This window comes from Choloepus didactylus, chromosome 10, assembly GCF_015220235.1.
Source record: "Choloepus didactylus isolate mChoDid1 chromosome 10, mChoDid1.pri, whole genome shotgun sequence".
NCBI lineage: Eukaryota > Metazoa > Chordata > Mammalia > Pilosa > Megalonychidae > Choloepus > Choloepus didactylus.
The window spans coordinates 89,150,628-89,176,326 of record NC_051316.1 but is presented as its reverse complement, the minus strand read 5'-3'; the positions used below and the strand labels follow the sequence as shown (position 1 = coordinate 89,176,326).

General features: G+C 38.0%; 1 protein-coding gene across 1 annotated transcript in view; it reads right to left on the bottom strand.

Moving 5' to 3' along the window:
* SETX (senataxin) overlaps window positions 1–25,699 on the bottom strand; it is a 99,882-nt gene that overhangs the window by 33,670 nt on the left and 40,513 nt on the right. The window contains 7 exon segments of the mRNA XM_037850995.1: window positions 456–571; window positions 743–844; window positions 14,734–14,890; window positions 15,447–15,614; window positions 16,632–16,864; window positions 18,959–19,132; window positions 25,536–25,635. Coding sequence (XP_037706923.1) covers window positions 456–571; window positions 743–844; window positions 14,734–14,890; window positions 15,447–15,614; window positions 16,632–16,864; window positions 18,959–19,132; window positions 25,536–25,635 — 1,050 coding nt within the window.

The following is a 25,699-nucleotide window of genomic DNA, read 5'->3' as shown; positions in this document are numbered from 1 at the left end:
TTTTTGTGTAACCTAATTTGAACTGCGTTTCTTTAAACTTCAAGGTAAAGAGGCCTATTAAATTCAGGATAGCTTTGATATAAGGCAAGGGTCAGCAAACAATATTAGTCAAATTCAAATCTCTGTTTTTATAAATAAAGTTTTATTGGAACAGAGTCACATCTTTTTGTTTACATATTGTCTATGGCTGCTTTAGTGCTACAACAGCAGAGTTGAGTAGTTCCAACAGAGATCATAAAACCTGCAAAGCCTAAAATATTTACTATTTGGACCTTTAGAGAAAAAGTTTGCTGATCCCTGATTATTATTTCACTGTAACTGTTTAAAAATTGTTTTATACTTTGTACACAAAATGTGACATTCTCCATAAAAGTATGGCATCAAATACTCATCAAACAGATAATGTACTTGTAAGTTATTACTTAAAAAACAGTAGTCAAAAAATGTTTACATACTTGTATTTCCCTTCCACCTCGGCACAAAGCACGCTGGCGGGAAAGTTCATCTAGTTGATGATCTAGAAACTCCTTTTTTCTATGCATCTCCTGAACATGAGAAGGTAAGTCCTTTTCTAAAAAAAAATAAAGATACTCACAAACGTAGGCACACACAATGAGAAAAAAAACTAGGTCCCAAAGCTAGACTACTTCTAGGATCTCCAAATTACCCTTAATTCCCAAATCATTTTCTACCACAAAAAGGAAAATAGAAATCACTAGTATGTACCTTATTAAGTACTTACTCATTCTGTGGTTAACTTGGCTGTCCAAACTGAATTTTAGGACCTCATTATTAATAGACTTTTCTGGACCCAGTCGTACTAAATTTATATCTCCACAGTTTCCTGTTGATAAAAGTGACATAGAAAGATTACTAAGGACAATCAATCCTGTCTCTGTACACAGTATCTATCTCAAAACAAATATATTCACAATCAGAGAAGGGAGTGAACTTGAACTATTAATAAACTAGATACCATGAACTACACTAGGAGCGTCTTACACATTATTTGATGGATTCCGCGTAACAACTTGCAAGGGTTACAAAACAAAAATTACCATTTTTACCTAATAAAAATTAATGAGGTCACAAAAATAGTACATTACAGAGTGCTGAGATTCTAACATACTATGTATCGCAAACTAGGTTCTGCAGAACATTCCATGGTAAAATCTATTTGGGAAATACGGAGTCCAAATAAAACAGTTTTCTTAACCAAAGGATTTTTCAAAAACTTCCATTTATTAATAAATATTTGAATTTCCAAAACAGAATTTTATTTAACCATAAAAATTTTTTTTTTTTTTCAGAACACTCAGAACAAAATTTTTGAAATTCTCCTCTGTATCACTTTGCTACTCCAGAATCTAAGGGATAGAGAATGCTGTAAGTTCTTATGTATAATAATTCCAAAAACTGCATACCTTATTTATGAATACTAAAAGAAATTTCACACAGCATAACTGAGCTAAATTATAGCAATCATGTAGCACTTACCAGTACTTATCTCAGTCTGACATATCATAGTTATTTGCTTACAGTCTATCTCCCATCATTGGAATTCAAGTCCCAAAAGAATATGGGTTTTGTTTTGGTCACTGCCTAGAACAGTGCCTGGCAGATAACAAGTACAATAAATATATGTGTAATGAAGAGATGAATGAATCACTTGTTTATATAGTTATCTATAGTGTATCTTTGATCCTAGTTCCGCTAATTCTTCTAAATATGAGGCCATCTTCTCCGGCCAATTTTTACTTGAGACTTTCAAATGTGCTAACTGACTTGTGTTCCTACCAAAAAGGTGGATGAAATTACTTGGAAATCCTCCAACTATAAATACCAAGAAATGCTTTATAAATTATAATGGACATTCTTTAAATTGCAGAGTTAAGCTCCTAAGAATGTAAGAGAAAATTCCTAGGGGTCAAACAGAAAAAGAAAGCTGAAAACTGAAGTTAAAAATCCCTGAGCTGCTATGGCTTCCCAAAAGAGTAGGGAAGGTGAGGGCTATCAGTGTCTAGGGACTCGGATGTTTTATTTTGCTTTTTAAAATCAACATTCTTGAGGTATAAATTACATTAAAAAAATTCAGAGATTTTTATGCTTTAGTTCTATGAACTAAAATGTCTACATTGGCAAAAGCACCATTCCAATCAAGATACAGAAATATTCATAATAGGGGCTTGGTCAGATGTGGCCCTCTCTCTCTAGCTTAAGCCAACTTCGCAGGTGAAATCACGGCCCTCCCCCCTATGTGGGATCTGACACTCAGGATAGTAAATCTTCCTGGCAACATGGAATATGACTCCTGAGGAGGAATCTTCTGGCATCGTGGGATGGAGAACAACCTCTTGACCAAAAGGGGGATGTGAAAGGAAATGAAATAAGCTTCAGTGGCAGAGAGATTCCAAAAGGAGCAGAGAGGTCACTCTAATGGGCACTCTGACGCACAATATAGATAACCCTTTTTAGGTTCTAATGAATTGGAATAGCTAGTAGTAAATACCTGAAACTATCAAACTACAACCCAGAACCCTTGAATCTTGAAGACGATTGTATAAAAAAAAGGAACCCAGTGTTCTTTTTTACTTTAATTGTTCTTTTTCACTTTAATTTTTATTATTATTTTTGTGTGTGTGGTAATGAAAATTTTCAAAAATTAATTTTGGTGATGAATGCACAACTATATAATGGTACTGTGAACAACTGAATGTACGCTTCGTATGACTGCAGGGTATGTGAATGTATCTCAATAAAATTGAATTTTTTTTTTTTTTTAAATAGGGGCTTGGCTAATGAAGGTGTCAGGGATTGATTTGGGTGATGAATGTACAACTATGTAATGGTACTGTGAACAATTGAAAGTACGATTTGTTTTGTATGACTGCGTGGTATATGAATATATCTCAATAAAATGAAGATTAAAAAAAAAAAAAAAAAGACATAATGCTGAGCAAAATAAGCCAGGCACAAAAAGAGAGATATTGTATGTTACCACTAATGTGAATTCTGTGAAAAATGTACAATGTTTTATACTGTAGAATGTAGGGGACCTAGAGATACCAATTAGTGGAGGGGGAATGATAATCTAATAAGAACAGATAAACTATGGAGGGTAATCTCAATGTTATGGGAATGCTCAGGAATGATTATGGTTTGTAAACTTTCTTGGATATACTAAGATCATGTTGGAAGCAATAGAGTTACTTTAGGTTTTTTTTTTCTCTTATTCCTTTGTTTTCTTAGGGGTTGTTAATTTTCTTGGGGTATGGTAGGAACATGTTGGAAGCAATGTAGTTATTTTAGATTATTTGTTTTTCTTACTCCTCTGTTTGGACATGGTTTATTAATTTTCTTGGGGCATGGTAGGAACATATTGGAAGCAAAGTAGTTATTTTAGGTTATTTGTTTTCCTTAATCCATTGCTTTGTTTGAAATGTTGTGGGGTTTTTTTTTGGTTGTTGTTTGCCTGTTTGTTTTTAATTTTTTGATAAACAAAGTTAAAAAATTGAAAAAAAATCAGTAGAAAAATGGGAGTAAAAACTAAATGACAAATAGGGTGGGATGGGGGGATGGTTTGGGTATTCTCTTTTCACTTTTATTTTTTATTCTTATTCTGATTCTTTCTGATGTAAGGAAAATGTTCAGAAATAGATTGTGGTGATGAACGCATAACTATATGATCATACTGTGAACAGTTGATTGTATACCATGGATGGCTGTATGGTTTGTGAATATATTTCAATAAAACTGAATTAAAAAAAAAAAAAAAAAAAATAGGGGCTTGGATTCTAATGCCCACCAGAAAGCATGGAGGCCTAGAAGAGGTGGAGAGTTGAAACAGAAGTATATCTATCTTGACCAGGACTTGGCTGGGAAAAAATAAATTCTCCTTTGGTACTTTCCAACCACAGGCCTGTGCCACATGTGGATTTAAGGAACAAATGTAGAATAAAGGAAATGAAAAAGGGACCTATATTAGTTAGGGTTCTCTAGGGAGACAGAATCAATGAGAGATGTAACAAACTGTCAACTCCAAGGAAGATGTCCGATGAACTCCTTGGGAAATGAACCGACAACTTCGACGAACTCCTCAGGAAACGAACCAGCAACTTCGATGAACTCCCCAGGAAATGCTTCACTGGACAGCCGAAGAAAAAGTGAAGGTTCTCTAACTGTCCCGCTTATAAGCCTTCAACTGATCACCCGGTCCAAATCCAGCCAACTGCATTCTCTCATTGTGGAAGGCACACCCCTTGATGAGTCATCAGTCAGCTGCAGTCAATTGACTGATGATCCAACAAACCAGCTCACTGGTTTATTAACCAGCCTCAAATATCCTCACAGCAATCGTCAGGCCAGTGCCTGCTTGACCAGACAGCTGGGTCACCTAGCCAAGTTGACACATGAACCCAACCATCACAGGACCTAACCACAAACGCAGTTTGTTAAAATCAGAATAAAATGGACAGCTTTATGCCAATTATCTTTTAAAATGTAAGATGAAGTGGAAATTTTTCTTGAAAAATATGAATTAGCAAAACTCACTCAAAAATAGAAAACTTTAATACACCTATAACCATTAAAGAAATCAAAATGTTGGGTAAAAACTTACTCATTCTGTCAAAAAAATAAAAAATAAAAAACAAAACCGAGCTGTATGTTTTAGTTACTCCTCCAGGAAAGTAGGTAGAAAGCCAGGAACTGCGTGGACTGGACACCACAGAGCAATCTGTCTTTGGGCATACTTCATACAACACTCATGAAAATGTTGAACTGCTGAGATCAGCGAAATCTGTAAGTTTTTGCGGCCAGGGGACCCGCGCCCCTCCCTGCCAGGCTCAGTCCCGTGGGAGGAGGGGCTGTCAGCTCCGGGAAGGAGAAGGGAGAACTGCAGTGGCAGCCCTTATCGGAAACTCATTCTACTGATCCAAATTCCAACCACAGATAGACTGAGACCAGACACCAGAGAATCTGAGAGCAGCCAGCCCAGCAGAGAGGAGACAGTAATAGAAAAAAAAACAACACGAAAAACTCCAAAATAAAAGCAGAGGATTTTTGGAGTTCTGGTGAACACAGAAAGGGGAAGGGCGGAGCTCAGGCCTTGAGGCGCATATGCAAATCCCGAAGAAAAGCTGATCTCTCTGCCCTGTGGACCTTTCCTTAATGGCCCTGGCTGCTTTGTCTGTTAGCATTTCAATAACCCATTAGATCTCGGAGGAGGGCCTTTTTTTTTTCTTTTTTTTTTTAATCCTTTTTTCTTTTTCTAAAACAATTACTCTAAGAAGCCCAATACAGAAAGCTTCAAAGACTTTCAATTTGGGCACATCAAGTCAAGAGCAGAACTAAGAGAGCTCTGAGACAAAAGGCAATAATCCAGTGACTGAGAAAATTCACTAAACACCACAACTTCCCAAGAAAAGGGGGGTGTCCGCTCACAGCCACCATCCTGGTGGACAGGAAACACTCCTGCCCATCGCCAGCCCCATAGCCCAGAGCTGCCCCAGACAACCCAGTGTGACGGAAGTGCTTCAAATAACAGGCACACACCACAAAACTGGGCGTGGACATTAGCCTTCCCTGCAACCTCAGCTGATTGTCCCAGAGCTGGGAAGGTGGAGCAGTGTGAATTAACAAAGCCCCACTCAGCCATCATTTGAGCAGATTGGGAGCCTCCCTACACAGCCCAGCAGCCCAGAACTGCCCTGGGGGGACGGCACTCACCTGTGACATAGCACAGTCATCCCTCAACAGAGGACCCGGGGTGCACAGCCTGGAAGAGGGGCCCACTTGCAAGTCTCAGGAGCCATACGCCAATACCAAGGACTAGTGGGTCAGTGGCAGAGACAAACTGTGGCAGGACTGAACTGAAGGATTAGACTATTGCAGCAGCTTTAAACTCTAGGATCACCAGGGAGATTTGATTGTTAGGGCCACCCCCCCTCCCTGACTGCCCAGAAACACGCCCCACATACAGGGCAGGCAACACCAACTACACACGCAAGCTTGGTACACCAATTGGGCCCCACAAGACTCACTCCCCCACTCACCAAAAAGGCTAAGCAGGGGAGAACTGGCTTGTGGAGAACAGGTGGCTCGTGGACGCCACCTGCTGGTTAGTTAGAGAAAGTGTACTCCACGAAGCTGTAGATCTGATAATTTAGAGATAAGGACTTCAATAGGTCTACAAACCCTAAAAGAACCCTATCAAGTTCAGCAAATGCCACGAGGCCAAAAACAACAGAAAATTATAAAGCATATGAAAAAACCAGACGATATGGATAACCCAAGCCCAAGCACCCAAATCAAAAGACCAGAAGAGACACAGCACCTAGAGCAGCTACTCAAAGAACTGAAGATGAACAATGAGACCATAGTACGGGATATAAAGGAAATCAAGAAGACTCTAGAAGAGCATAAAGAAGACATTGCAAGACTAAATAAAAAAATGGATGATCTTATGGAAATTAAAGAAACTGTTGACCAAATTAAAAAGATTCTGGACACTCATAGTACAAGACTAGAGGAAGTTGAACAACGAATCAGTGACCTGGAAGATGACAGAATGGAAAATGAAAGCATAAAAGAAAGAATGGGGAAAAAAATGGAAAAAATCAAAATGGACCTCAGGGATATGATAGATAATATGAAACGTCCAAATATAAGACTCATTGGTGTCCCAGAAGGGGAAGAAAAGGGTAAAGGTCTAGGAAGAGTATTCAAAGAAATTGTTGGGGAAAACTTCCCAAATCTTCTAAACAACATAAATACACAAATCATAAATGCTCAGCGAACTCCAAATAGAATAAATCCAAATAAACCCACTCCAAGACATATTCTGATCACACTGTCAAACACAGAAGAGAAGGAGCAAGTTCTGAAAGCAGCAAGAGAAAAGCAATTCACCACATACAAAGGAAACAGCATAAGACTAAGTAGTGACTACTCAGCAGCCACCATGGAGGCAAGAAGGCAGTGGCACGATATATTTAAAACTCTGAGTGAGAAAAATTTCCAGCCAAGAATACTTTATCCAGCAAAGCTCTCCTTCAAATTTGAGGGAGAGCTTAAATTTTTCACAGACAAACAAATGCTGAGAGAATTTGCTAACAAGAGACCTGCCCTACTGGAGATACTAAAGGGAGCCCTACAGACAGAGAAACAAAGACAGGACAGACAGACTTGGAGAAAGGTTCAGTACTAAAGAGATTCGGTATGGGTACAATAAAGGATATTAATAGAGAGAGGGAAAAATATGGCAAACATAAACCAAAGGATAAGATGGCCGATTCAAGAAATGCCTTCACGGTTATAACGTTGAATGTAAATGGATTAAACTCCCCAATTAAAAGATATAGATTCGCAAAATGGATAAAAAAAAATGAACCATCAATATGTTGTATACAAGGGACTCATCTTAGACACAGGGACACAAAGAAACTGAAAGTGAAAGGACGGAAAAAAATATTTCATGCAAGCTACAGCCAAAAGAAAGCAGGTGTAGCAATATTAATCTCAGATAAAATAGACTTCAAATGCAGGGATGTTTTGAGAGACAAAGAAGGCCACTACATACTAATAAAAGGGGCAATTCAGCAAGAAGAAATAACAATCGTAAATGTCTATGCACCCAATCAAGGTGCCACAAAATACATGAGAGAAACACTGGCAAAACTAAAGGAAGCAATTGATGTTTCCACAATAATTGTGGGAGACTTCAACACATCACTCTCTCCTATAGATAGATCAACCAGACAGAAGACCAATAAGGAAATTGAAAACCTAAACAATCTGATAAATGAATTAGATTTAACAGACATATACAGGACATTACATCCCAAATCACCAGGATACACATACTTTTCTAGTGCTCACGGAACTTTCTCCAGAATAGATCATATGCTGGGACATAAAACAAGCCTCAATGAATTTAAAAAGATTGAAATTATTCAAAGCACATTCTCTGACCACAATGGAATACAATTAGAAGTCAATAACCATCAGAGACTTAGAAAATTCACAAATACCTGGAGGTTAAACAACACACTCCTAAACAATCAGTGGGTTAAAGAAGAAATAGCAAGAGAAATTGCTAAATATATAGAGAAGAATGAAAATGAGAACACAACATACCAAAACCTATGGGATGCTGTGGAGAGCCGTCTCCCGGGACGGGCATAGCGCATGCGCTGTAAACCTGCTCCAAAGTCCCCCCGCCCATCGAGTGGTGCCAAGATGGCGCCCACATCCTGCTTCCGGCTTCTGATGTATGTAACCACCCGCTGTATTCACCAATCATGCTTGTGTGCGTGGCGTTAGCCCATTGGATACACGCAAGGTTTATAAGAAAGTTCCCGGGCAAAGCTCGGGGAGACAGCCCACAAGGAGCCGTACCTGACGGCCGCATCGAGGTTGTTCTCCCCCGAGGTGTCTCGCCCCGGGTGGAACCTGTAAAGATGATGATTGCCTAGTCCCATTAAAAGTTTATCTGCTTTACCACCGCGAGTCCTGAGTGATCACAAGTGCTCCGGGTAAGACGTTGTCCGCACCCTCTCTCCCCTTATCTCTCTGGTCCCCATCGCCGGCCGACCGAGGACTCGAGGCGGGGCGGGGCGGCGCCGGACAAGTGGTGGCCCGTACGGGGAACTCATTCGCGTTCCCCTCGACCCGACGGAGACGTGCTCCCGGGATCCGTGGTTTGACCTCCGCGACTGATCACCGCGAGAAGGTAAGCACCCCCTTTCCATACGAGGACTAGGGCCCGTGGGCGTTCAGGTAGCCCCGGGGACTCGGAAGAGCTCTCCGAGTGATTACAAGACAGTGCCGACTGCAAGCATGGGGCAGTCTGAAAGCTCACCCCTATTAACCCCTTTAAAGACCCTTTTGAAGCAGCGGGGTATCTCAGTTAAGAAAAGTTCTCTCCAACGATTCCTTGATGATGTGGCCACTTTTGCCCCCTGGTTTCCTTGTTCTGGCAGCCTTAATCTGCCCTCTTGGATGAAACTTGGTCGTGATATAGACCGAGCGCGCCAAACGGGTGTCTGTTTGGACCCGATTCTAGTCCTTATATGGGAGACTGTTAAGGGCCATATCGCTCCCTCCACGTCACAGTGGAAAGGCCCTGACCCGGTGCTCGGCTGGGCCGGAGGCTCTGTTTGTGTTTTTCCCCAGGAACCAGGACGTCAACCAGTGTGGGTTCCGGAAAGACTGGTGGGAACCGTGGCATCACCTGGGGAGGCCGGGGAGCAGCTGTCAGAAACGCCAACGAATATACGGCCTGGGCCATTGGACCAAGCCTCCGGCCTTCAGGGACTTGAGAACATTAGGGAATTGAAGCCTGTTAGTTTCGACCTTTCCACACTGGGCGAGACTGTAAAAAATCTGTGGGACCAAGTCACCTCTTGGTTCTCTTGGCCCAATTTGACTAATTGGATTCTCTTGATGGTGGGACTATTGGTGGGATTAGTCATTGTTAAATCTTTGCTAGAACGCCTGTTTCAAGCGCGGCAGTACCGTGTTACCACTATGATGGCTATGTCCTCCACCTTTGATACCCCCAACAGCGACCATTCTGATGGCCATACCCCATCCTGGCCGCCTCGGGCGGGGCACTCGGGAGCGAGGTTTGTAGCTAAGCGCGCAGCTATGTCCCGGGTATAACGGGCGACGCCAGCAGTCATAATTTTTGTCTCAGGTAGGTCCCTAAGGCAGAGTCATAGTTGTGGCCAGACTTGACTCTAGCCAATGCATAGGGACGCCTAGTGACGCCTCCGACTCTGGTTAATGCTATCCCTGCCCCCGCCTTTGTCCCCCAGTTGCAAGGCAAAGCACTGCAGGGAGAGTCATGTTGTTTCCAGCTCACGGACTCTCCTGTCTCCATATGAGGTGAGCATTCTGGTCGGTGCTAGAGGCTCCGCCGCTAAATGGCTGAGACCTAGTCCAGACTCCCCAAAGCACCGGAACAAATTGTGAGCCATCTGGGTTCACGGGAGCACACTCATCACTGGGGACACTGGGTCGATATAAATAATAAAGGGGGAGATGTGGAGAGCCGTCTCCCGGGACGGGCATAGCGCATGCGCTGTAAACCTGCTCCAAAGTCCCCCCGCCCATCGAGTGGTGCCAAGATGGCGCCCACATCCTGCTTCCGGCTTCTGATGTATGTAACCACCCGCTGTATTCACCAATCATGCTTGTGTGCGTGGCGTTAGCCCATTGGATACACGCAAGGTTTATAAGAAAGTTCCCGGGCAAAGCTCGGGGAGACAGCCCACAAGGAGCCGTACCTGACGGCCGCATCGAGGTTGTTCTCCCCCGAGGTGTCTCGCCCCGGGTGGAACCTGTAAAGATGATGATTGCCTAGTCCCATTAAAAGTTTATCTGCTTTACCACCGCGAGTCCTGAGTGATCACAAGTGCTCCGGGTAAGACGTTGTCCGCACCCTCTCTCCCCTTATCTCTCTGGTCCCCATCGCCGGCCGACCGAGGACTCGAGGCGGGGCGGGGCGGCGCCGGACAGGATGCAGCAAAAGCAGTGCTAAGGGGGAAATTTATAGCACTAAAAGCATATATTAAAAAGGAAGAAAGAGCCAAAATCAAAGAACTAATGGATCAACTGAAGAAGCTAGAAAATGAACAGCAAACCAATCCTAAACCAAGTACAAGAAAAGAAATAACAAGGATTAAAGCAGAAATAAATGACATAGAGAACAAAAAAACAATAGAGAGGATAAATATCACCAAAAGTTGGTTCTTTGAGAAGATCAACAAGATTGACAAGCCCCTAGCTAGACTGACAAAATCAAAAAGAGAGAAGACCCATATAAACAAAATAATGAATGAAAAAGGTGACATAACTGCAGATCCTGAAGAAATTAAAAAAATTATAAGAGGATATTATGAACAACTGTATGGCAACAAACTGGATAATGCAGAAGAAATGGACAATTTCCTGGAAACATATGAACAACCTAGACTGACCAGAGAAGAAATAGAAGACCTCAACCAACCCATCACAAGCAAAGAGATCCAATCAGTCATCAAAAATCTTCCCACAAATAAATGCCCAGGGCCAGATGGCTTCACAGGCGAATTCTACCAAACTTTCCAGAAAGAACTGACACCAATCTTACTCAAACTCTTTCAAAACATTGAAAAAAATGGAACACTACCTAACTCATTTTATGAAGCTAACATCAATCTAATACCAAAACCAGGCAAAGATGCTACAAAAAAAGGAAAACTACCGGCCAATCTCCCTAATGAATATAGATGCAAAAATCCTCAACAAAATACTTGCAAATCGAATCCAAAGACACATTAAAAAAATCATACACCATGACCAAGTGGGGTTCATTGCAGGCATGCAAGGATGGTTCAACATAAGAAAAACAATCAATGTATTACAACACATTAAAAACTCGAAAGGGAAAAATCAATTGATCATCTCAATAGATGCTGAAAAAGCATTTGACAAAATCCAACATCCCTTTTTGATAAAAACACTTCAAAAGGAAAAAAAAAAACAAAAAAAAAAACAAAACCATACTAATAACAAATTCAGAAGCAAGTTCACTAAACCTTCAAGGAACAGATCACCAGTCTTAAAACATTTCAATAAGAATCAACAAAAAAATTCACCCAACTCATTTTTTAAAGTCTGAGTAACTTCAATACTAAACCTAGACAAAGACATTATGACAAAGAAAAATTATAGGCTAGCCTCATTTATGAACAGTAATTTTAAAATTCCAAATAAAACATTAGCAATCCAGTAATGTATTAAAAAATACTAATAACACACAACCAATCTGAGATTATTCTAGGAATCAAAGATATTTTGACATGAGAAAAGCATTGTAATTTACCACATCACAGATTAAAGAAAAACTTCATTATCATTTCAACAAATGAAAAAAAAGGGCAATAAAATTCAATACCCATTCATGATTAAAAAAAAAAAAAAACTCCTGGCAAACTATAATGATAAGGGAAAATCTTTAAACTGATGAAGGACATAACCAAAACCAGAAGCAAACATCATACTTAATGGTGAAATGTTTCAAGCATGGAACTACACTATATAAATAGTGAATCCTAAGTTAAACCATGACTTTAATTAATAGTACAGATAAAAATGTGCTATCATCAGTTGTAACCAATGTTCCACACCACTGCAAGGTGCCGGTGGTGGGGTGGTATATGGGAATCATGTATTTTATGCATTATTTTCTATAAAATCACAACTTGTCTAATTACAGGGGTGGGGGGAGGTGGGGAGAACGAATGAAAGGGGAAAAAAATGATGCTCCAGGCAGTTTCTTAAAGGACCCCCAGGATCAATGAAAGTAGTATGAAGAAATGAAAACCTTAAGTTCCGAAAAAGAAAAAAAGCTCTTTACTCACAGAGGGTATTATTTATTCTCTCTATAAAATAAAATTAAAACCTCAAACCTTGCTTGCCTCAGCCCTGCCGCGTAGCTAATATATACCTGAAAAGTGCTTAATCTCATTCAATCTGGGAAAAGCAAGTTAAAACAAGAGATACCATTGCACAGGAATTCTCATACCCTGCTCCTGGGAGCATAAATTGGTATAACCACTTTAGAGAGCAATTTGGTAATATCTGGAAAACTGAAGAGGTGCAAACCCTTCAACCCAACAATTTTACTTCAAAGTATATATATGTTATACCTGTTGTTTTGTAACCACTTTTGATCTTGACCTATAGTATGAAGTACATTTGACATCAAAATCCAGTACGTACCCACTTCACAACTGAAATCAGTTTCAAAAACAATACTTACCCTCACCACCTTCAATGTACTCTGGTCTTTTCTAATCTTTTCTGTTCTATTCTATTTTTTTAAAGTATGCTAGTAGCAATTTTACAATCAACTAATTAGTCACAACCCACAATTTGAAAAGCACTGCCCTAGAAGGTTTAGCATATTCCTTTTAACTGTTATTAAGTGTATTACATATTACAATTCATTTATCCACCGCAGTAAAACTTTTTCACCTGTGATGGAGAGATATGCAACTGTGTAAGAATGTCCACTGCAACATGGTTTGAAATAACAAAAAAATTGGAAAGAACCTAAATTTGTATCAACAGTTAATGAATAAATTGTGCACTCACAAAATGAAGTACCATATAGTGGTTAATATGAATGAAAACAGGTAATCATAAAATCATAAATTTCATAAGCATAATTGTGAGTGGAAAAGCAAGTTGCAGACTGACAATATACTGTAAGGTTTAAGAGGCAAGCAAATTCTCTATATAGGTAATACACACACAGTAAAAGAAAAAATATGTGTGTGATACCCCAGAATAAAGACGACATGTCCCAGCCTCCCTTGTAGTTGAGCGTGGTTGTGTGAGTAAGCTGTGGCCAACAGGAAATAAGCTGGAAATGCTACTGGCAGCTTCTAGGAATCTTCCTTAAAAGATGACTAGTCCTCTCCCTTTCCCCCTTCTTCTTCTTTTCCTCATGCTTGCTGGACATCATTATTGGAGGAGGGATAGTCAGCTCTACCCATGAGATACACTAAAGGAATTGAGGCCATATGTGGTCAAGTAACAAGATAGAAGGAGCCTGGGTCTCTGAAAACAGAGCACAGCTACCATACCAGTCCTGGGTTGCCCATCTCCAGACTTCTGAGTAAGAAAGAAATAAAATTCTGTCATATTTAAGCCATTGTATTTAGAGTCTATTATTTGCAGTCAAATTTAATCCATCATCAAGGTACTGGTGGGGAAGATAATGACATATGAGCTTGGAAAAATAGTCTAACACAAATCCTATAACCATACCACCCAAGGAAAAAGAAATTATTATATATCTTCACTTGAGCATCCTGAATCATCTATGGTAATGTTCTTCACCATTATATGAATCCTGCTGAAAGTGATTTTTACTACTATAGTATACGTAATCTCTCTATACTTCAGTTACTCTACCCATAAAATGTAGATGGAATTATTTAATACCCAGCTCACAGAATTATTTGCAGGATAAATGATAGACAGTAAGCACTCAATAACTATAAACTATTGTCTTTTTAATATGCCAATGCTTACTGCCAGCCTCTTCTTTCACCATCTCCTAATACTCTAGGCTTTTGAGTCACTAAATATCTACTGACCACCAGGCACTGTTCTAGGCACTGGGGATACCGCAGTGAACAAATCAAAACCCCTGCTTCATGGAGTTTACTATATTTTAGTTACACTGAACCATCTGAGGTCTCTTCTTCTAGTCCTTTTTATTTACAGTAACCTCTGCTAGAGTGTCTGTCCTCTTTCCCTCACTTCCTGTGGCTAACTCCTAATTGCTCTTCAGGTTTCTTCTAACACATCATTTCCTCCAAAAGCCTCCCAAAACCTTCGTATGATTGAAACACCCATGTTTTACCCCTACTAAAGAACTTATCATTCTAATATTATAATTGTCCACTACCCATCCACTTCTCTCATTAGACTACATGCCTCCTTGAAGGCAAAGAATGCTTATTTGTTCACTGTTGAAACCTCAGTATCTAGCAGAGTACCTGCCACAGAGTAAGTTCTTCAATATTTGCTAAATAAATCAATGAGTACATATGGGCCACAGCCCCAAGGAGAAGTTAATCCCAAGACCAGCTTGCTCTGTGTCATTCAGAGCTGCCCACACTAAACATTGAAATAAAAAACAAAACAAATTAAAAATGCACGAAAGAATCATACCTAAAGGATTCTTCTTATCTTTACATTTTTCTTTGAATTCGAGGATAATTTTTTTCATAAGTTCATCAACAGCTGCATTGGAAGGTGCACACACAAGGACACGGTTTTGTTTGATTTTGGCATTGGAGTTTTCATCTGAATGTCCCTTTCTCTGGTTCTACAATTTGTCACACACATATCCCACCAAAAAAAAAAAAAAAAAAAAAAAAGAGAGAGAAATCTGATGAGCTCTACTATGTAGGCTTAAAGTTTCTATTTCCACATATGTTCAAAAGTTATCATCATAAATAAAAACAAAGCATCTACAATCTTACACTATTAAAATTACTCTAGAATAAAACTGTATCATAACTACTCTGAGCCTCATCTTTTAACCCACCCATTTTTTAATCCATACTCAATCCAACCAAAATGCAGCCCAGGAATACATTCCAGACTGTTTCCTGGCATTAGATGTGACATATGATGAAGCCAGAAGAAGACCATTCTAGTCCTTACGATTCATTTTAGACAAGATGGTGTTTTTAGCTCTTTTTACTTCTTGTAACACTCCTTTCCCCTGCCACAGTTCCATATAATAACAATATCAAAAATATACACAGAAATGAAGGGATAAAAGCACTTTCATACTTAACTACATCTGTCAGTTAAAGAAACGTAAAACAAAACGATGTACCCGATTAACAGCACTGATGCCCTCACTCATACTCTACCTCTGTTAGTAGGCGGTATAGGAGGCCAACAATAGTTTTTGATTTTCCTGTTCCAGGTGGTCCATGAATCAGACAGATTTTGGCAACTGATGGTGAGTGTTTGACCATGGCATAGGCAGTTTCTATTGCTTTCTTTTGGTCTTCATTGAAATCTCTTAAGTAGGCAATCTACATAAAAAAAACATTAGTGAGAATGAGCTGATTTTCCTCTCATGGCACATGAAAGGAAGACAATGAAAAAAACTTCTGATCTATATCAGCCAGAAGACTTTGGTTATGATCAAGCAAGACCCCAAACTGATCTTTAATCTAAAAACCACTTTCACTACTGGAAAGAAAGCTATTTATGAGTGTTTAACAGCTTCAGCCTACTTACAAATACTGTAAGTGTATTTTTGTTTGTGATTCTTACAAAGATCACAATAAACTGCATTTAATTTTCTTCTACTTATTTTTAGATTCTTTTCATTTTAGTTAATTCTTTCCCCAGACTGTCAAAACTAACATTCCAACATGCAGTGAAAGAGCATGGACTCTGGGGGGTCAGTTCTAAGTCTAAACCTCAGTTTCACTTACAAGGTAGGTCACTAAACTTCTAACTTCTCTCAGTCTCAGGTTTTGTCATCCCTTAACTCTGAGATTCCTAAAAGGGTGAGAATTCAATGAGATAATGCACATGACAGCCAGTAGTGATTCAAAAAAATTAGTTTCCTTTGCCTTTCTCTGGGTTAATTTTCTGGAACTTACAGAAAGCTTTTACAGTGAGAAATAAATGTTAATACAAAATGACAAATTCATCTTCACATCTGCAGTATTACTAGTCAATTCTCCATCTACCATTCAAATGTAAAATCAACTCCATTATCCTCCTGTGAAATTATACTCACATAAACATTTAAGTAGGATGCTGACCTAACATTTTAACATTGCTCTTCAAGTATTCTTTCAATTCTTTATTGCACTGCACATTTTCCTGGGATAAACTAATCTAATTACATATTTTGCAATTTTAAAGGCATACATACTTTAAAGAAAACTAAGCACTAACTATCACTGCACATTCACAGTGAGTAGTTCTTTGTTGTAGACATACAGGAGGGTATGGAGTGGCTAAAAGTATAAAGATGTTTTAACATTCTTACATGAAAAGTTCTGACTTTCCTGGTTATTACAATCATTACTCACAATTCTTTCAGATGTTGTAGTTAGTAAATCTTTTGTACAGAAGTCCATGGGATTTGGATTCAGAACAGCTCTGGCCAGTTGGTTCCAACCACTCAACAGAGACATGGCTTTCAACTTCCTTTGTGTAGTTACCAGGGAACTGATAACAATACATCTCACAAGTTCATTTAAATTGACAGGCAAATTGTCGTGGGTCTGGATGGAAAGGGAACACTCAGATTTCCCATTACGTACTATTATCAAAAAGAAGAAAAAGCAATTTCAGTTACCAGTGAATACTGTGGTTCAGCTTAAAAGGTTATTTAGAATCAAGCTTTTAATAACTTAGGCTTTTTTATATGATATATTATTTAAATAATTCATTCAATAATATTTACTGGGTGCCTCCTAAGAACGAGGGAATGTTCCTGACCCGAAGTTTATTTTCTAGAAGAGGCAGGCAGATAACCAAACAAACCAAATAAACATGTTGGATCGTGATAAGGGCTATGAAGAAAGTAAAATAAAGGGATAAAAGTGATAAGGGGGTATAAAAAGTATTATTGCAGAGAGGATGGTCAGGCAAGGTCTTCCTGATAAGATAACATTTGAACAGATACTTGAATTAAGTTAGCCATGCCCATATCTGGGGGTAGAGTGTTTCATGCAGAGAATCAGGAGCTGCAAAGACCATGAGGCAGGGATGTGACTGAAATATTTTAGGAGTAGGAAGAAGGGTAACATGGCTGGAAGGAAAAGTAGGGAGAACAGTGCTAGAAGATTCAGAGAGTAAAACCAAGATACATGCAATAGGACTCTAGAGACGGTGGTATTGACTATGAACTTTATTCTGAGTCAGGGAGAAAGCCAATAGACAGCTCTGGGCAGAGGAGTGACATGTTCTAATATATATTAAAAGAATCACCCTCACTGCCAAGTGAAGAATAAATTGCAGTGGGAAAAATACAGAAGCAAAAAGATCATCTAATGAGATTACTGCAGTAATCCAGGTAAAAGCTCAGGGTAGCTTGGACCAGGATGTAGTGGTAGAGGTGGAAATTGGATTTTGTATATATTGCAAAGAAAAAGCCAATAGGATATGCTAATGAATTAGATGAACGGTATGAGAGAAAGAAACAATCAAGGATGACACTGAGGTTTTTGGCCTGAAGAATGGAAGACTCACTTACTGGTGGGGAAGAGTAGAAAGAAAAAAGATGTCAGGTGAGAAGTGAAGTGTTCACTTTGGGTTTTGGACTAGTTGGTATGAGAAGTCTAACAGATCTCCAAACGGAGACATTAGATGAAATAGTTGGGATATCTAAGGAGTTCAGGGAAGAGTGTGTCACAGAAACATAAATCTGGCAAATGTAATCATTTTCAGGAGCCAAGAGCACAGATTGAACCATACACATCCCTTTAGCAACTCTTCTAAATAAATTTTACACAAAGGATTAAGCTCTGAACACACTAATAATCACAGAACACTTACAATAATGAAGTATGAAGTTGCATTCTAAGGAGTATTGTTGCTATTTTTAAGATATGCAAAAAGGGGAAGTAATACAGAAATCACGCTCTCTTCACATAGCTGAGACTAAGAAAGTAGCAAATGTCAAAAAGGTAGCATGGCATATAAAAAAGAACATGGACTTACAGTCAAACAAAAGTTAGGTTTCAATTCCGGACCTAGCCACTTTTACTACTGAGGATGATCTCGGATAAGTTAACATCCCTTAGCCATGGTTTCCTCATGAGCAGGAAACAAGTAACTCCTACTTCTTTGTAGGGCTTTTGGGAAGATTAAAACAAAAAGGACCAGGGACATTGTCCATGGGTACAGTAGGTACTTAATAATTCAAGCTAATATTATTTTTGTTATTATTATACTACCTTAGGGAGACAAGTCTCTAAAAACAATGGATGGAAGTGATAGAAACAGAAGACCCCTCAGTCTACCTCAAAATGAATTATATGTTTGGTCTTTTAATTAGTAATTAACCCCTAAAACAAGGCTGGAATTTGATTTAACATATAACAAATATACAGTTTGCAAATTGTCTGTTTTATAACAAACACAATGACAGATGAAAACACACACCGTAAAGAGAGGACTATAACTAAAGAAAGCTTTTAAATCAAAGGCTAAATAATGGGGCCTTTTTCAGGTAAGTCTAGAAAAACTAGAAAAAGACTCTGAACAACAAATAACCAACATAACAAACCCACATCTGGTAAGCGTATGACAAATACACGATCAGTAAAGCACAATTTGGAGGGAAATTAGAAGATAAGCTTACTCTAACTCATCTGATAAACTTCTTCCCAATGCCTCATTATTTACTTACTGACTGAAGTGCGTCGAAATTTATGAACATAACCACAGTGATATTCATGGGGATCTTGTATGTGATTTCTTTCTATATCTTTCTTCTCTCCATTTAGTTTTTCAGGAAGCAAAAACACCAAATCATTTTCCTTTGGATGAAGCTGCTTAGCCAGTTCACATTCCTTAAGATAAACTATGAAACAACAAGAAGTCTGCATTTATTTAACTCTAAAAGAATTATTTTTAATTAAAGCAATTAATTATTTTAACTACTTAGTAGATGGAAATTAAACCCTTGTACTAAGTTCAAGTATACAGCACTAATTGCTCAGTATATACTTTACACTGGTAGTCTAATCCAATCAAAAATTTCAAATACTGATCATAGGGTCTTATAAAACTTTTCTTAAGAACTTCTAAAAGGCAAAAATGGATAGAATGGCTAATAAATTTTCTTTCCTTCAGGTTTATTTGGTTTTTAATCAAGAAATTCTCTCTTTTTACCTCCACTTTCAAAATTAAAGAAGTTAAAATCTCAGGAGAAAAATCCAGAAACAGATCCAAGTACATTAGAAAATTGTGAGGCTACTAGTGGCATTTAAAACAAGAGGGGAAGGAAGTGTAGGGAATAAACTAAATAAGACTGGGAAAACAGAGCAAGCACTGCTTGTGGTGAGCAAAGATGGGCCCGGAAAAACACCGGAATAGAGGAGAGAACTACCGATGAGCCTAAAACCACCATCAGAAGAGTCTGATAGAGATCAAAGCACACTATACAGGGAAGGGACTTAAAGGACAGTGATCTGAGTGGCAGTCTTTGAAACTTAAAGCTTCTGGGGGAGAAAAAAGCTAAAAGAAGAAATGGTGCCCTTTTATAATTGGATGTGTAGGGAATAGAAGCAAAGAGGAAAACGTAGGGTCCTGCAAGACCCTCAAATCTGACGATACACACAAATTCACTACAATAGCTGACTTTGATACACTGATAGTAAAGGGTGCCAGTGAACTAGCAATCTTGTAAGCCATCCCATTATCTCAAAAGTGAACAGAAAAATATTAATAAATCTATATAAAAATATTATTTAAAAAATCAGAAAACAAGATCAATACATTTGATGACCCCCCCCCCCATCACCACCATGAAGTAAAACAACACTCTAAACAGAATTAAATATACTCAATCATACATTTTGGGATATGAAAAACCATCTTGAACAAAAAATTCAAAGATGACAAGGAACAGGAAGAAATGAAGAAAAGGAAAAGAAACAGGATATTACTTACAAAGGGAAAAATACTAACTTTACAATGGAGAAACATGATAAGACACCACCTTAATCAAATGATCAAGGTTAGTATTCACCTGTAATAAAACTTATCAATATCACGTATAGCACTGAGAAGGATACGACATCATTTCTGTGTTCTTATTAAAAATGCAAAACCCAAATTTGTTCAGAAGGAAACAGAGAAACTCAAGTCAAGCAAGGGACATCCTACCAAATAAACGGCCAGTACTCTTTTTTAAAGCCTTAAATTCATGAAAGACAAAGACAGACTGAGAAACTATCCTGGATTGGAGGAGACTAAGGAGACATGATTAAATGTGATTTGTAATCCTAGATTAGGCCTTGGAACAGAAAAAGGACATTAGTGGGACAACTGGTGAAATGTGAATAAGGACTCAGTTCATAGTATTGTAGCAATGTTAATTCCTGGTTTGGATAACTGTGCTACAGCTATATAACATGTTAACAATTAAGGAAGCTGGGTGAAGGTTACATGGGAACATGCTGCACTAATTTTGCAATACTTTTTTAAAGTCTGAAATTATTTCAAAATGAAGTTACTTCATCCAATTCAAATCTAACACTACTGGGTTCTCCCTTACCCTATCCCATTCCATAAAGATGTATGTATCTCCCTTCTCCTACCACAAGACCCTGTGTCCTAACAATATCAATTTATTTAAACATTTCCTCTATTTTACAATACACTAAACAAAATATTTTAAGATTACTAAGCCAGTACAGTTTATGTACTAGTTGAGCTGAACTCTGCAGTATAACAGTAGGATTTTTTTTTTCAAACTTAAATTTAAGGGAATCCGACCATATTAAATATGAGAAAATATCATTATATAAATATTTTTTATGTCTGTTCCACATATCAGATTTCTTGATCACCATTTTAGCTGATAATCGCTAAAGTGAACAATGTATGAAAGCCAAGTCAGCATGATCCAGAAAGAATTCTGGCCTTAAATCTGAAAGTGAACTAGGGCTTCAAACAGAAGATAAGATGTTTTTGCATGATGCAACTCTTATCTATTAGTCTATGAGGGGGCGGGGGCGGGAAGTACTCATCCTATAAAAACATACGAAGAAATCTTAGGGTCTTGGAATAAAAAAAAAAAATCCTAGAATTTGAGATTAAAATTTCCAGACCCCTTTTCTTCAGAAAATCAAACCCTTGAATAAAAGAACTATGCAGAGTCACATCCAAACAAGAACTACCCAATGAACCATTTGAGACAGGAATGAGCAAAATGATACACTGTAATACTAAACTAATTCTATCCCCAAAAAACTGATTCATTTTTGTATCAAGAACAAATATCACTCCAAGCAATAGAATATTTCAGCATATTCACATACATACAAAAATTATGTTTTACAAGTAGTATATTTATAGTTCTTCCAAATTTTAAATTTTTAACTTATTAAAAGTCTGTATATATGGGTTTGAAAAAAATACGTAAAAAGATGTGAACTCAAGGAATAGATGGCTCAAACTACTTATCAGGAACATAAATTCTAAACAAGAAATAGGGTAAAAGCTAGCATTACTACTATGTTCAATTTGATCAAATTCCTAGAAATCAGAATAAAAAAAAAAAGATTACTAAGCCAGGACTACTACCAACAACAAACCTAGTAAAAACGTTTTTGCAGTTCTTCTTGTCCTCAGAATACATACTACTAAGGTTGTGTAGCAGAGTACTATGTTTAACTTGTTTTACAATTAGATTCATTTGCTTCTCCCATTTCATCTTAGAGTTTGCTTTTTTAAAAAATTCATCTTTGTTGATCCAATGGTTCAAAAATTTAATGTTTTGTTGAAAAGTTACATACATATATATGTAAAGTATACTCTAGTTCTATCAGTTTTTTCTTTACATATTTTATCAGAATTGTCGTATCTTCTGTTGAACTGAAGCTATTATCACTATGACATGTTCCCTTTTTATCTCAAATAATGCTTTTTACCTTAAAGTCTATTAAAAAGAAGCTTTCTTTTAATGAGGTCTGCCCAGGTATCTTTTTCTCTCAACCTTTCTGGTAATCTTAATGCTTAGGTGTATTACTTGTTAATAGGTTATAGTGAGCCCAGATTACTCTTAAAATACTATTTTCTACTAAAAGTCACCAAGGCTCCTTAGAATATTGCAAGTTCAGATACAGGATAGTAGAATACAGGCATACCTCATTTTATTGCACTTTGCTTTACTGTAATTCACAGATATTGCACAGTTTACAAACTGAAGCTTTGTGGTAATCTTGGTTGAGCAAGTCTATTGGCACCATTTTTCCAACCGCATGTGCCCATTTCAGGAGTCTGAGTCACATTTTAATTAAGATATGTAAACTGTTTTTTAGACATAAGGCTACTGCACACTTAATAGATTATAATACAGTGTAAACAACTTTTACATGCACTGGGAAATAAAAAAATTCCTTTGACATGCTTTATTGTTATATTTGCTTTATTGCGGTGGTCTGGAAACAAACCTGCAATATCTCCACGGTACGCCTGCACATATGATAAACTTGAACATCCCATCATACCATACAGCAAGAATGCTCTAAGATTCATAGGGCCCTGTTGAGCTAACCTGAAGGAGTCAATTGCAATGGACTGAAACACAAGTATATTTAAATCATGTGTCCAAAAAAAAAAAAAAAAAATCATTGGTCACCAATGCCACTTCCTAGTGAATTAACTAATTATTTGGAAAACAGACCAAGAGTCAAACATTTTTCCTACTTTTTTTTTTATGAACTATACTACTGAATAACCAAATGATAGATGTGGAAAAATTTCTCTTTATAGAAGTATTGAAGAAATGGTCAAATTAAAATATCCCAATTTTGCATCCTTAAATGAATTAATGAATCTAGACATTAAGCATCAACAGCTGTGAATATCACAAAAAGAGAAACCAGACATCACGTGCCTCCTGATAAAAGAATATATCACCACCTATGAAATAGTTCTGCCAAAATTAAAGAAAGAAAAATCAAACCTGATTGTGCTGAAGCCTCTAGATTCAACTACTACTGCTGACTGTGTTTCGCTTTCAGATTAGTTGCAGTCTGCGACAATGGACTGAGAGTCTGAACAACTTCCTACACCTTTCTCCTGGTATGCTCACTTTAGCAAGGAAGATTGACTATTAAATGCAGCTATCCCCCAGTAAGAGACTCCTTTTTTCTAGGCTGCTCATTGGATAAACCACCAGGACCCAAGGGTTTAGGGGGATTGAGGGTGTAGCATTAATGACCTTTGTTTTTCAGAACTGTTCCTGGAAACTTTCCCCTCTTCCTGAAACAAAATTCCCTGTGCCTTTTCTAAGATGCTGCAAGCACTTTAAATTCACACTGACTACTGAGACTATGATTACAGCTGACAGTTTTCACCACGAGAAAGCAAGTGATGGCCCCAGGTCCAGCACTTTCCACACAGAACATCTCCACCTCCTGATGTCATCCACACTCATGAGGCTGATGAACTGACATCATGGACAAGCAAAACTGTTTGGAACTGACTGCCTTTAGACAGTTCTTCTGAAACCAAAGACTGAAATGAATTGTTTGAACTAGACTGAGAACCTTAGCCTGTGGGGGGTGAAGGGGCTGCATAACTGAGGCCACACTGGGGGCCTCATTAACCTGTACTGCCTGAGTAATTTATGTCCTGCTGAGGGTATCCTAACAATTGTAAACTCTTTATTTCCATGGGTACTGTGTTTATTCAATTTGTTCAATTTTATTCAATTTGTTTTAATCGAACAAATCTAAGACCTCTAAGGCATGAGATCAATACTTCAGATTATCAGGAAACTTGGGAACAGAAACCACAAATCTCATTTTTCATATACAAAACTGGCAAAAAAAATTAATTAGTTAACATGAGGGAAATGCAAATTCTTATATCCTAATTTAGAAGTGAAAATGGTATTTCTTTTTGGTAGGCAGAAGGCAACATGCATGAAAAGCCTTAAAATATATATACTGTTTGAAAAGTAAAGCAATTTATTCAGATTAGAAGTAGTGAAACTATATAAACAATGTACATGTATGTGCAGGTTTGGACGTGTTGTGTCTCCCAAAATGCCATGTTCTTTGATGCTATCTTGTGGGGGCAGACATATTCATGTTGATGAGGTTGGAATCCTTTGATTGAGTGTTTCCATGGAGATGTGACCTACCCAACTGTGGGTAACACCTTTGGTTAAGGTGTGACCTTTGATTGAAGGTTTCCATGGAGGTGCGGACCTGCCGATTCAGCATGGGTCTTAATTAAATCACTGGAGCCCTATAAGTGCTCAGAAAGGTGGAGCTCGGAGCTGCAGGTGAGACAGACATTTTGAAGACAGCTGTTGAAAGCTGACACTTTGGAGAATGCCATTTGAAATGCAAACTGGGAGCAGACGCCAGCCATGTGCCTTTTCAGCTAACAGAGGTTTTCCGGATGCCAAGGGCCTTTCTCCAGTGAAGGTACCCTGCTGTTGATGCTTTACCTTGGACCCTTTAAGGTCTTAAGACTGTAAATTTGTAACCAAATAAACCCCCTTTATAAAAGCCAATCCATCTGGTGTTTTGCAAAATGGCAGCATTAGCAAACTGGAAAGATGTATAACTAGAAATGATCAGTTAAATGAACTATGGCACATGCTTACAATGGACTAACTACTGCTATTAAATTTACTGTTATTTAATAACACTGAAAAGACATTTACAATATATTAGGTGAAAATAAGTAACATAAACTTCATGAAGGCAGGAATTTCATGTTTTCTTCACAGCTACTATCTAGCATCTAGAATCATCTACCTTCAGGTAGTATAAATTCAATAAATATTTGCTGAATAATTCAATGAAAAAAGTCACAAAACAGGTTAAACAATGCCATCTTTTACACACACACAATTCACACAAGTAAGTAACAAGTACATACTTGTATATCAATCATGAAATAAGATTTACTTAGAATATCCTTCCATGCTTGCCCTATAAAAACTATTACTGCTATATCCTCATCAAGTCTCTTCACACATCCTCTTATTCCTAGCTTCCACTGACACTTCGCCAGTGGTATTCTAACTGCAGAGTGGGAAAAAACATGAATCTTCTATTAATAACTGTACTAGCAATTATCCTCAGTAACTAAGATTTTAAACATATTCTTTACAAAAGACAACAAATTCAGCTTCGAACACCTGTATCTAGGAAATTCAAATAATGATATTTCTTCTTAAATAAAAATTTTCAATTATCACATATTTCAAATTACCTAAGTAAAAAACAACTTACCCACAAACTCCCAGTACTTCTTATAATCAGCAGGAAATTTTCTTAAATGCAACTGACAGAAATTCTCTTTATTTGGAGAGCTGATCCATTCCTGTGCCACCTATATACAAAGTAAAAAAGCAAATTAAGAAAGCAAAATCATTCCGGGAAGCCATGCTAAAGTG